General features: G+C 38.7%; 1 protein-coding gene across 33 annotated transcripts in view; it reads right to left on the reverse strand.

The window, feature by feature from the left end:
* Positions 1–3,379: 3,379 nt before the first annotated feature.
* Positions 3,380–12,865, reverse strand: part of CYRIB (CYFIP related Rac1 interactor B) — a 172,286-nt gene continuing 162,800 nt past the window's right edge. For all 33 annotated transcript variants that reach the window (XM_038000122.2, XM_038000146.2, XM_038000132.2 and 30 more), the window contains 4 exons: positions 12,710–12,789; positions 11,128–11,254; positions 8,730–8,800; positions 3,380–4,123 (listed from right to left, as the gene is read on the reverse strand). In XM_038000122.2, coding sequence (XP_037856050.1) covers positions 4,060–4,123; positions 8,730–8,800; positions 11,128–11,254; positions 12,710–12,789 — 342 coding nt within the window. In that variant the 3' untranslated portion in view covers positions 3,380–4,059. The remainder of the gene's footprint in view (positions 4,124–8,729; positions 8,801–11,127; positions 11,255–12,709; positions 12,790–12,865) is intronic.

A 12,865-nucleotide genomic window follows, 5' to 3' on the forward strand; every position in this document is an offset into this window, starting at 1 on the left:
ACTTCTGATATGCATAGGACATTGTGAGCATTAAACTAGCACAATTCTCAGGACCACCCTGGAGAGGTAGGTATTTTGAGTATTCCCTGTTACAAGGACACATGAGACTCGCCCAAAGTCACATGGAGTTAAAGAGGGAGACCAGAATAAACTACACTCCACTGCCTAAAGCCTGTCTTTTAAGTATTCACACTACTACTGCCTTTGCAGACAGTATATAAGACATGGAATCAGTGTTAGAGATCATCTGTTTCAATTCTCTCATTTTACTGATGAGGAAAATAGAGTTTCAAAGAAGAGATAATGGCTTGGGTCTCCTGACCCTTGACCCACAGATCTTTGCATTGCATCTTCTATGATTGAATCTTACTCTGAAGTTTGAAATGTGCTTCCAACAGTAAGAACTTCAAAACTGCAGTTAACTGCAGTCTCAAATGGAATCAGAATGACATTTCAACTCAAAAGACCTAGATTTGAGTAAAAATGTCATTAATCCTTATGACAAGTCTAAAATACTTGTAGCAATCTTAAAATGGTCCAGAATGCTTCTTAGCCCAAATCTTTAAAGTGAGAAGCCAGCCAGTTGAGAAGTTCCACTTATCTATGTTGAGGGCTGTGGAAATGGGGCAGTGGTGAGTTAATTACGGGCATGTTTGGTGGAAGAGATGAGGCAATGGATTTCTCTAAATTGTGAAGAAAAGCTGGGGCATAGGATGAGTAGAGACACACTAACCAGGTGCGTTTTAGAGACAAGACTGGGGTTCAAAGGATTTTCCTACACCAGAGCAGACTCATACCTTCCTCCAGTGGGCAGTAATTAATCCTGGCTGGCAAGGTTTGGTTGTGTCCCCACCCAAATCTCATCTTGAATTCCCACATGTTGTGGGAGGGACCCAGTGGGAAGTAATTCAATAATGAGGGCAGGCCTTTCCCGTACTGTTCTCATGACAGTCAGTCTCATGAGATCTGATGGTTAACGGGGGGTTTTTCTGCAAAAACTCTTCTCTTGTCTGCCATCAAGTGGGATGTGCCTTTCACCTTCTCCCATGATTGTGAGGCCTCCCCAGCCACATGCAACTGTAAGTCAATTAAACCTCTCTTTCATAAATGCCCAGTCTTGGATGTGTATTTATAAGCAGTGTGAAAATGGACTAATACACTGGCTGACTCCATGCCTACCCCTGAATAAGGACAGACATGAGAACTACAGATAGAGTTGGCAGAGAAGATGCCTGCTTGCTCTCCCTGGCAATCTGAATGGCAAGTACTAGATCGGAAGTTGAATCATCTTGTGGCCGCAGTGCTGTGTCCTTCGATGACACTGCAGCCCTTGGCTTCCATCACACTACGTTGTCAGATAACCCTACTCTTGGATCTAGTGGAGGGAGAGGAACATTCTTTCTGGAAAGGGTCAGACAGTAAATATATTTTAGCTTTTGAGGGTCATATGGTCTTTGTCACAACTCAATTCTGCTGTTGTGCAAAAGTCTCGATAAATGTGTCAACAAATGAATGAGGCTTAGGTTCCAATAAAATTTTATTTATGAACACTAAAATTTGAATCTCATATGCTTTTCTCATGCCACAAAATATTATTCTTTTCATTGTATTCAACCTTTTTAAAAACCATTTTTAGCTCACAAGCTGTACAAAAACAGATGGTGGATAAATTGGCCCAAAGACCGGTTTGCTAGCCCCTGGGCTAAAGAGATTTGTCCACTTATTCTTCAACATGCCGAGTGTGAACTATGTGAACTGCATAGGCCACAGCAATCTTACTGCATCCATTCCAGCTGCGTCATTATTTTTGATTTGTATTCATTCAGTCCACCGAAGCATTCACTTGGCACCTCTCCAAATCCGGGTACTGTGCGAGATCCTTCCTTGGGACACTGAAGGAAAATCAGACATGGCCCTTCTCTCAAGTTTGCAGACTCTCTAGTATCCAGATACTACGGCTCTTATAGAATCAGACAACACAGCCACAAGCGCAGGTAAGTATCAGAGATGTTTTACGAGATACATGTTAAGGCTGCTGTACCAAAATACCACAAACCGCATGGCTTAAAACAACAGAAACTTATTCCCTCACAATCCTGGAGGCCAGATATCTGAAATTAAGATATTGGCAGGGTTGGTTCCTGCTCAAGACTCTGAGATAATCTGTGACAAGCTTCTTTCCTAGCTTCTAGCGACTTCCAATTCTTAGGGTTCTTTGGCTCATAGATGCATTGCTCTAATCTCTGCCTCCATCTTCACATGGCCTTCAGCTCTGTACGTCTCTTTCCCCTTCTTTTCTAATAGCTGGTCATTGAATTTAGGGCCCATCCTACTACAGGTTGATCTCATTTCCCAATCCTTGATTTCATCTGCAAAAACTTTTCCCAAATAAGGTCACACGTGCAGGTTCCCAGTGAATGTATCTCCTGGGGGTCACTATTTAGCCCATTACCCTATTCTTAGAGGATGCCTAGAAGGATATGGCCAATGTTATCCAGAAGGCTCCATGAAGGAGGTAATAGAAGATAACCCTTCAAAGATGAAAGTTGGCGTCCATTAGATGGTCACAAGGAGAGGAAGGTAATGTCAGGTTCAGGTACCAGCCAGACCAGAGTTAAGGAAGTGACATCGCATGGGACAATTTGTGAATAGCAAGCAGTAGGGCCTGGCTGCAGAACAGGGTGTGAAGTGGGGGAGCAGTGAGCGGGAGGGCCAGAGAGATCAGCAGGGATATGATCTTGAGAAGCTGTGTGTGCCATGATCTGGCCCTATTAATTCAGAAGGGTCTGATGGAAGCCTCTGTGATTCTCTTCCATGGTTAAGCATTTTAATTGCATTATATCTCAGATATTCCTAAATATTTAAAACACTGGCATGGTTGAACTAGACAACCTTTAAGCAGTTTCTTCCAACTGTGAGATTTAGATTTCATGATTTAGGTTTTATGATCTCAAACTGAAAAACATGTTAGTTTTCCACCACTAGTGAGACCATGGTCTCTGCTTTTCTCCTAGGAAGTCCCTCTTATAATCACTCTCTTCCCAGGATTAAAGGGCTACTCTGCCTTCACGTTGCTACCCACTCTCCTGGAAATGGTGAATCAAGCTAGGATGCGGTTTTCCTTTCATTACTACATCCATACAAGAGTAAATCAAGAATAAAAGTCCAGTTAATGAAAAGATCACTGGTCTTAATATACTTAGCAAAATTTTAAAGGCAATTAAAATTATATACATAGACAATGATAAAAATTCTAATGAAAAGACCCGGCTCTCCCCTAAAAGAAAAAATCATGTAATGTATATATGCATTCCATAAAAACATACATGGGGAAAACTTTAGAAGCCTAAAAACAAAACATCAGTAAACCAAGCCACACTTAGAAAAATGAAAGCTGATTTTTATTTTATCATCAACAGCCATTCTTTAGACATGAACATGCATACGTAATATTCTACGCACACATCACAGTTTTTAACGTTAGTTAATAAAGGTTAAACACACAACATACATCCTTACAAAAAAAGTCAAAATGCAAACTTAAAACTTTAAACAAAAGTATTACTAATTTAAAAAAAGTTTGTGTTGGGTACCATTTGTACAACACAGTTAATTTAAACATTTTCATTTTGGTTGCACATGAAAAAGGCGGCAGTAGAAAATAAAGTCATTGAGGGTTTTTAAATAGCAGAATAGGCAGTTTTGCCATGCAGGAGAAGCAATATTAAATATTAGTTTCAAAAAAAATCCACATTTAAAAATATTTAGTTCAAGTCACAGAATTTTTCTCAGTAGAGACCCCAATGCAATGCATAATTAGCTGCCTTAGATGGCCTGTTTGAAAGGATGATATCCCTTCAGAGTGTAACTTTACTAATTTTGGCACAGAAAAGAAGTCTTAAGAACAAGAACATGATTAAAAAAGAGGGAAGAGGAACAGAGGAAAGAAATAAAAGCAAGAATAAATGAGATAGTAATTGCAATCACTAAAAAACTGTGCATTCTCAGTCATTGCAGAATACTGTCTTCTGTCTACAGCAGGTGCTTATTCCAGAATTGTTATTGCAGCATGGATTTAATTTGCTTGGAGGTAGTCTCATCATTCAAATGTTTTGTTGTGTACCTAAAAAGAGGAAAGAAAAAAGATCGGTTTTAGGAACTTAAAAAAGAATCAGTATCAGGTTCTCTAATTATGACAGGATGGGAAATTGGTCTCAGCAAAACTCTCAAAATGATGGCTTCTCATTGTAGCTTTAACCCTGTTCAGGTTCTGCACAGCCTGCCATCCTCACTCCCTTTCTAACTGAATAGCCAGTAGCTATTTAACAGAGTTACAACTACATTGCGGAGATGATTGGTTAACCTCTCAAGTAAACAATTAGCTGTAACTTCTCACTCAGAAGAAAATGCTGTTCTATCCCAGAGGCTGGCAAATTATAGCCCATGGGCCATCCAAACCACCAATTTTTGTATGGACTGTGAGCTAAGTCTATTTTTTAACCTTTTGGATGGGGGGGGTGGGGGAAGGAAGACAAAAAAAAGAAATAGTAATATTTCATGTGTTATTGTGGAAATTCTATGAAATTCAAATTTCAGTGCTTACATATAAAAATTTTATTGAAACGCACATGTTGATTCATTCATGTACCATCTATGGTTACCTTCCTGCTATGGTGGCAGAGGTGAGGAGCTATGACAGAAAACCATGTGGCCCACAAAGCCTTTAATATCTACTTACTCCCTGGCTCTTCACAGAAAAGTATTCCAACCCCTGTTCTATTCTGTATTTAAGATGTGTCAATTACTACAGCTGTTATATCTCTAAAATGTCTCAATTCTCCAAGTGCCTTATTTCTAGGCATGTGTTTTGCTACATGCATGCAAATCCAACGTAAGAATTAACAAAAACAAGAGTGATAATCATAAAGATTCACGACAGTATTCCCTTAAGCAGTAAAAATCCACTAAGCAAGCCTATGTCTCAGGCACTGTTCAAGGAGCTTACAACCCAGCAGACGGAGAAAGATAATGATACACTAATATCAGTGACAAGGTAAAGCCTAGTGGCAAAGGAGTATAACAAGAAGAGAAGTATAACAAGAAGAGGCTACATACAGAGACAGGGAAAGACCATCTCACATGGACACCCAGAGGCCACACATAGTAAGGAGTTTGGAGATTATTTTAAGTGCAATAAAAGCCAGTGGAGCATATTAAGCAGTAGAGGGGTGTGATGTCACTTAAGTCTTATCATTCTGGCTGTTGAGGGCGAGCTGTGGGGAACAGAAGGAGCAGCAGGGAGGCATTAAATAAGGGGGCTGTTACTGAGCACGAAGTGTGAGATGATCAGATGTCAAGGCTTGGGCCAGATTACAGCAGCAATGGAGACAGGTGTTCAATGTGTGGGTGTGGACTGTATTTTGGAGATAACCCAGACAGACTAATTTGGTTCACAAGAATTCCACATATAATCTTAAGGACTAGATCTTTTTTTCCAGAGACAAGGTCTGGCTATATTACCCTGGCTGGCCTTCAATTCCTGGGCTTGGCAATTGAGAGCCCAAGTAATCCTCCTGCCTTGGGCTCACAAGTAGCTGGGATGACAGGTGTGTGCCACCATGCCCAGCTAGGACTACATCCTTTTCAGCAGGTCCACACAGATCATCTTTCTGTGTTTAAGAAATTTAAACCCAATTCCTATTAGGTTCATTTCAAATTAATTTAAAAACTGAAGAATGCTTATTAAGTACCTGATATACTGTCTACAATGTTACTGAGAAGTCACTCCCAAACTGTTCTCATGTTTTTGGATAGGTATCAGAGTGCCTGGCACATAACTGGTGCTCAACAAATATTTGTGGAAGGAAGACAAAATAAGCAGCCGGGTTGGAAAGAAAAAAAAAATCCATAAAGGAATATTTACATTAAATGCTAAGTGATGTTGCAAGGATTTAACCTTTTTGTTCTCTTTATGTAAAGTATACACAATTACATGAAATCCTACAGATGTCTCAAGTTCTCAAAATCCATTTCTTCATTTGTTTCTCCCCTACTTCTTTATACAACTAAATAGTGGAAAGAGCCAAGTAATGTGCACAGTAAAATTTCTACTGCAGAGTAATTAAAAGGATCACCACTCAGCAATGCACTATACTATTTGAAGAGTGGTAAGTGTTTTCCTCTCTACCCATGACGCAAGTTCTCGCTCCTTCTATGGGATGTGATCTTAGCTTCCTTCTTTGGACAAAGCCAATCCAGAACACACTGCATCGCCACACTCATTTATCAAGAAAAGACCAATATTATCTAATACATGCTAAAATAAAGCATGAAGATATATGGCGTTACTTTCCTTTGTGCACAAAAACAAAATTTTTTCCAAATGCATGACTGTTCTACTAAAAAAAACCAAATATTATTTACCTTTACTCTTAAATTTAATAAAGAAGACAATTATCTACTACTGAACCTGAACTCCCAGTTCTCTTTCTTTCCCTCTTATGATTAAATGTATTTGGTTCCATTTTTCCACCTGTAAAATGGACATATGACTTGATGCCTTCTCTTAGTAGCACAGGAAGTTCTATATAAATAATTACTACAGAAAAGCATTGAAAACAAACATATACATGCATATGGAATTATTCTCTCATTTAAGATGTTTTGGTCACTAAGTTCTATTTGGTGGAGGTGTGTAACACTCGTGTAGTATTTTTGGGGTTACAAAATGCTTCCTAAACATGTGCTATCAGTAAAACATATTAAAGGCTAGATGGATTTACTTTAAGAAATATTTTTCAAAGTATCAGCATTATCTATATCAGCTAGGGTGTTTGTTTAAAAGGAAAGTGCCTGAGTCCCAAGTCAGATCTGATTTTGTTGTTTCTAAAAGCAACATTTTATTTTCTAGTTTCCATTATCTATTACAAAGGAAAGAAAATGTACCAAACTGACGGGTGACTCTTGCCTCCATGTTGCTTTCCTTCCCTCCCCTCTCCCTCAAACACAGATTACTTTGTGGGAGACTTCAACCCTGTCTTTCACTCGCCATCACTGGCCTCCTCTGCTTTCATTCTAAGGAAAAGGAAACTGAACTACCTTTAAAGTGAAAAGTAGGATTCTGAGTTAGGCAGACTACCTTCAAGCTGAAGAAAGAATCCTAAAACTTCCTAGATCTCAATTACCTCTAAGTTTTTGAAAAAGATTTCCTGCCACTTGCTGGCTTCAAAGAGCCTGACCAATCAAAAAGACAAAGGCTTGGGAGAAAAAATCAGGCTACCTGAGACACAGGGAGTATTCAGAAAGAAACCAAGGAGGAAAGACTCATGATATCATTAAATATTGGGAAAACCACTGAAGTATGCATTGTAAAAACCCCAAGAATACAGAATTCTAAAAACTAAGCTTATGGTTACAATAGTTTGACATTATAAGAATTTTAAATTATGTTCCTTAATCTTGCTGATGTTCATTTAGAATAGATCACCTTTATTCAGGCAGTAACCGCTTATGCAACACTTTTCATAATCTTTTAAAAACTATTTTTAAACATTTTTTCATAATCTTAATAAAATCATTTGACAGTTCCACTTAGCTGAAATGATACAGCCTACATTTTATGTGGTAAATATCATTCTATAAATATTTCTGTGTTCATGTAATTTTTGTGTTTAAACCCCCAAAAAATCAAGTAATGGGTTGTCATCTTTTATGTCATGTGAATACTACCAATTAAATCTCTGTAGTCAAATATTATAAAATACTGAGATTTTCATTTAAAAATGTTCTAGCAGCTGGGCACAGTGGCTCACGCCTGTAATCCTAGCACTTTGGGAGGCCGAGGTGGGTGGATCACTTGAGGTCAGGAGTTTGAGACCATCCTGGTCAACATGGTGAAATGCCGTCTTTACTAAAATTAGAAAATACAGGCACACGCCTGTAATCCCAGCTTCTCGGGAGGCTGAGGCAGCAGAATCACTTGAACCTGGGAGGCGGAGGTTGCAATAAGCCAAGATCGTGCCACTGTACTCTAGCCTGAGTGACAGAGCAAGACTCCATCTCTAAATAAAGAAATAAATAATGTTCTAGCATTCGTAGAAATTTGAGCAACTAAATTAGGTAAAACTAATCTAAGAACAGACATTAAATAATGACTACTTAATTTTTATTATAAGAAATACATAAAAAGAACACAAGTCTGAACACAAATGTAATTACGTTCTATTAAGAGGAAAGAGCTAGTTAGTTACAAGCCACTTTGTATGATATTATTTTGTAAGAAGATAAGTACTACATAGAGCTATTATCTACATATGTAAAGAAAAAACTCTAGAAGGCTATAGGCTAATAGTGGCTTATCTCAAAATGGTGAGATTACATTATTTCTTTTTATTTACATTTTCTTATGTTTTCTGAATTTTATTTATAACTGGCATATAATACTTTTATTAAAAAAACAAGCAATCTCTGTTTCAAGAGAAGCAACAAGTAAAAGCCAAAATCTTCAACCAGAAAATGAAGCTGCTATTGTCATGTGTCCCACGCATTCCTCATCGTAAATACTGTCACCAGTGTTTGGAAGCGAGATTATCAGTAAACAAAATAGGATCTTCATATTTCCAGCTTGAACACTTATTTTTATATCCTATTCACACTTAATGCATTTTCTTTACATAAACGATTTTCCTTACAGATTTTTTCCGTACATATGTATGCGTACATATACACACCTGAGAGCATTTAGAAGACCTTCTACACTATTAGGAGGTTGGTCCTTAAGAACTTTGATACAACCTTTCATCTAAAGAAAAAGAAAACAGAAAAGGTAAAACAGCCATTTTTTTCATGTAACATTCCTTTTCAAAATAGTAAAATAAACCAAGACCATAACTATGGAACCCATGAGATAACATACTATGTCAAATTAATTATTCTTAGAACAGAAAAAACCCAACCTAAGTGTTATTATTCTCACTTAGTGAGAACAAAATCAGTCAAACTAAAGTACCACACATGCAATGAAAAACAAAGGGTTTGCTAAGGGAAGACTTCCTGGAAAAGGTGCTGAGTGGCGATTTAAAGGACAGAATGGGCCAGGTGCGATGGCTCACGCCTGTAATCCCAGCACTTTCGGAGGTCGAGGCAGGCAGACCACAAGGTCAGGAGATCGAGACCATCCTGCCTGACACAGTGGAACCCCATCTCTACTAAAAATACAAAAAAATTAGCCAGGCGCAGAAGCGGGCGCCTGTAGTCCCAGCTACTAGGGAGGCTGAGGCAGGAGAATGGCATGAACCCGGGAGGTGGAGCTTGCAGTGAGCCGAGACTGTACCACTGCACTCCAGCCTGGGTGACAGAGCAAGACGTCATCTCAAAAAACAATAATAAAATAAAAAAGAAAGGACAGAGTGAGTATGTTAAAGAAAACAGGAGCTTTCAGGTAGAGAAACCCCACAGAATAAAGTATCACACAGAGCACAGATAGGAATTTTTCAGTGCTGGACCTGGAGTTATGAGAGGCTGAAAGCCAGGAAGAGTCATATGAACTGTTATGCCTGGCAGCAGGGGACTCACAGGTTATTTTAAAAGGTAACCACTTGATGACAATGGTATTTAACATATATCAGCCTGGTTATTGTAAAAAAGCATAATGCAGCAGAAAGAACACAGGCTTTGGAAGCCAGAGAAATGTGGGTTCTACCATTTTCTAGCAATTTTTCTTTTTTTTTTTGAGATGGAGTCTCGCTCTGTCACCCAGGCTAGAGTGCAATGGTGCGATCTCAGCTCACTGCAACCTCTGCCTCCTGGGTTCAAGCGATTCTCCCACCTCAGCCTCCCGAGTACCTGGGACTACAGATGTGTGCCACCATGCCCAGCTAATTTTTGCGTTTTTTTAAAATAGAGATGAGGTTTCACCATGTTGGCCAGGTTGGTCTTGAACTCCTAACTTTATAGGTGATCCGCCTGCCTCGGCCTGCCCAAGTGCTGGGATCACAGGCATAAGCCACTGCACCCGGCCTACTAGCAATTCTGTTACTTAATCTGCTAAACTTTAGTTGCCCTGTCAGTAAAGGGAGATGACACCTAACATCCTTAGAGTATTTGCAGAGTCACAAGGGAGAACAAATGTAAAATTCCTGGGACATGGCAACCGTACAGTAAATATTAACTCATTTCTCTTTACATATGACAGGTGTACATGAAGGCAGGAAGCTTGGCTAGCAATCAGTAATCAAGATCCGAAATGCTAAGAGCCTAAACTAGCTATGAAAGGGAAACAGGAAGACAATTCTCACCAAACATTAAAGAACTAGATGTGAGAGGGTGGGGAAAGAAACTATGAAGTAGAGAAATTAGAAAACTATTTCTAATACAAACTTTTACAGAGAGAAGAAAAGCAGAGAGCCAACTATAGTCACAAATTATTATGACTGGGTAGGGGAGGGAAAATACATAAAGTCTTCATTTTTTTCCACTGGAGCATCACTACTGGCTGTCTTTTTAATTTCAAGACAGGGTCTCTCTCTTGTCACCCAGACCGAATGCAGTGGTGTGATCATGGCTCACTGCAGGCTGGACTCCCAGCCGCTCAACGTAGCTGTGACTACCAATGTGTGCCACCACACCTGGCTAATTTTTTCTTTTTTTGTAATAAATGGGGTCCTCACTATGCTGTCCAGGCTGGTCTTCTACTCCTGGGCTCGAGTGATCCTCCTGCTTCAGCCTGCCAAAGTGCTTAGGCTACAGGCATGAGCCAGCACACCTGGCAGCACTACTGACTTTTCAAAAGTATTCTGAAATAAACATTTTATATGTGAAATGGCCTTTGGCCAAAGGACATGATTCAAAATTTCTTATATTTAATTATTTATTTATATTGCCAAATATGTAGTAGAAGCCTTCCAGGAGGTACTCAATAGACAGTACAGTCATCCTTTGATCATTCTATTCCACCTGAATACAGGCCACAAGAAATACAGCACAAGGACAGAGGAGATGAAAGTCCACCATTTCACAAACTATAAATCTGAGTTTTGTGAGAGTTTGCTAGCTCTTATCATAAAATAAAATCCCATGGTTTCCATGGAGAAACTCGTTTGAAATTACTTACATTAAACAATAACTTACATCAATTTTGGAAGTTTTAGCAAATGCTCCCACTGGATGTACGTGGTCATAGAGTATTATGACGCCCACCATTACCCTCAAGCAGAATGACACTGTCTCTTCATTTGTAAATCTGCTTCTGTATTCCCTGAAGAGTAGATAAGATATGCATGGAAGAAGTGCATTACAAAATTCTTTTTAAAACACACGCACAAGAAAAACCTCTTCTGGAATATTTTATTCAAATTTCTATCAATCGGTTGAATGCAGTATGTTCACAAGTAGCCACACTGATACATTCAAATCTTATGTCTGTTTTCCTTTCCATACCAACCCCCTGAAAGAGATACAAAATTCTTTAATGAGGTGATTCTCCTTTAAGCTGACGCTGACTTGCCGCTTTGATCTCTAAAAGGGATACTAACATTATGCCCCTTACTCCACAATGAGATCCCCAGAGAGATGAGAAGATGGTGAGTGGAGCAGTCATCACCCATGTATTCTGGTTTCTATAATATCTGCACCCACATTAGTGTATTACTCCTCTGCTAGACTGACAGCAACAATTTTAGAGAATGGGTGCTACATAAAGGCTGTTACCACCTATGATGAAAAATCACTAGCTTAATAGAGCAAGCAGGTTTGCTATTTAGGGACTAACTTGATCTAAATAAATTACAGTATTACTGGATATCAATTTTACTAAAACTCAATCATATTCTCCTCTCATTTGTGAAAAAGAAAACTGAACCTTTATCTATATACAGAAGGCAGTATATCACAGCAGAAAGAGTACGGAACCAAGATAGAGACATCCAAGCACATGGATACTGTCCCTTCATTTCCCAGGACCTCACTGCCTGAAGCTGGTGGTGGGGGGAAGGAAGAGGATTATGCTGATAGTTGCCCTCCTATTTCATAAGGTTTTCCAATGAGAAGATGTACAGTATAGTGCTTTGGACCATCGTATATGTGGCCCATTGTTGACCAAAACGTCATTAAGCAGCACATGACTGTATTTATAATTCTGGAATCCAGGAGGGATTCTTTCTGCCTGCTAACAGGAAAAATCTAGCCAGGACACACTGTATCCTACATCATAAATGCTTTAGAGAGGAGAGGAAAAGAAAAAGAATTCAGGTTCGCGTTGAAAAAAACAAAAAAGAGTGACAATTAATAATTGAGAGACAAAGGGATAAACAGAAGAATAATTCCAGCCCTTTGGCCAAAGGGTAAGATTCTTTACTAAATATGGAAAAATAACATTTATGGTAAGTATAACCAAGGAGCTCTAAAGCTCTTCTCCTACATTCCAGCCACCAAAAATCCACCACCACATTTCTGTTCTGAGAAGAGAACTAAGAGTCTGAGTCAGACTGACTAGTCTGAGGTACCGGAAGACCAACTAACTCTATTTTATGCTTAACCAGAAGTTACATTAAATAGCCAAATTATTTTAAGTTTGTTCACATATTAATATTCAATATTTGGAATATACTTACTTTCTACTTTCCAGATAAAACATGTTCATATATGAACATGTTTTGAAATATCAGTCATCTCAACAGCACTGTTAAAGTGAAAAAGATCAGCTGATACTCACGGTGTTTCCAGCATGACTCTGCATACACTAGCCATGGTGCTTAAACAATCTGTGGTATTTTCTATTGGTAAATTTTTATTCTGTAGAAGTATATGAAGAACAAAGAAAGTAAAAGTAACAAACAGTTATTACTTAAGCACAATTAAAAATTTAGCA

This window comes from Chlorocebus sabaeus, chromosome 8 (assembly GCF_047675955.1).
Source record: "Chlorocebus sabaeus isolate Y175 chromosome 8, mChlSab1.0.hap1, whole genome shotgun sequence".
In the NCBI taxonomy this organism is placed as follows: domain Eukaryota; kingdom Metazoa; phylum Chordata; class Mammalia; order Primates; family Cercopithecidae; genus Chlorocebus; species Chlorocebus sabaeus.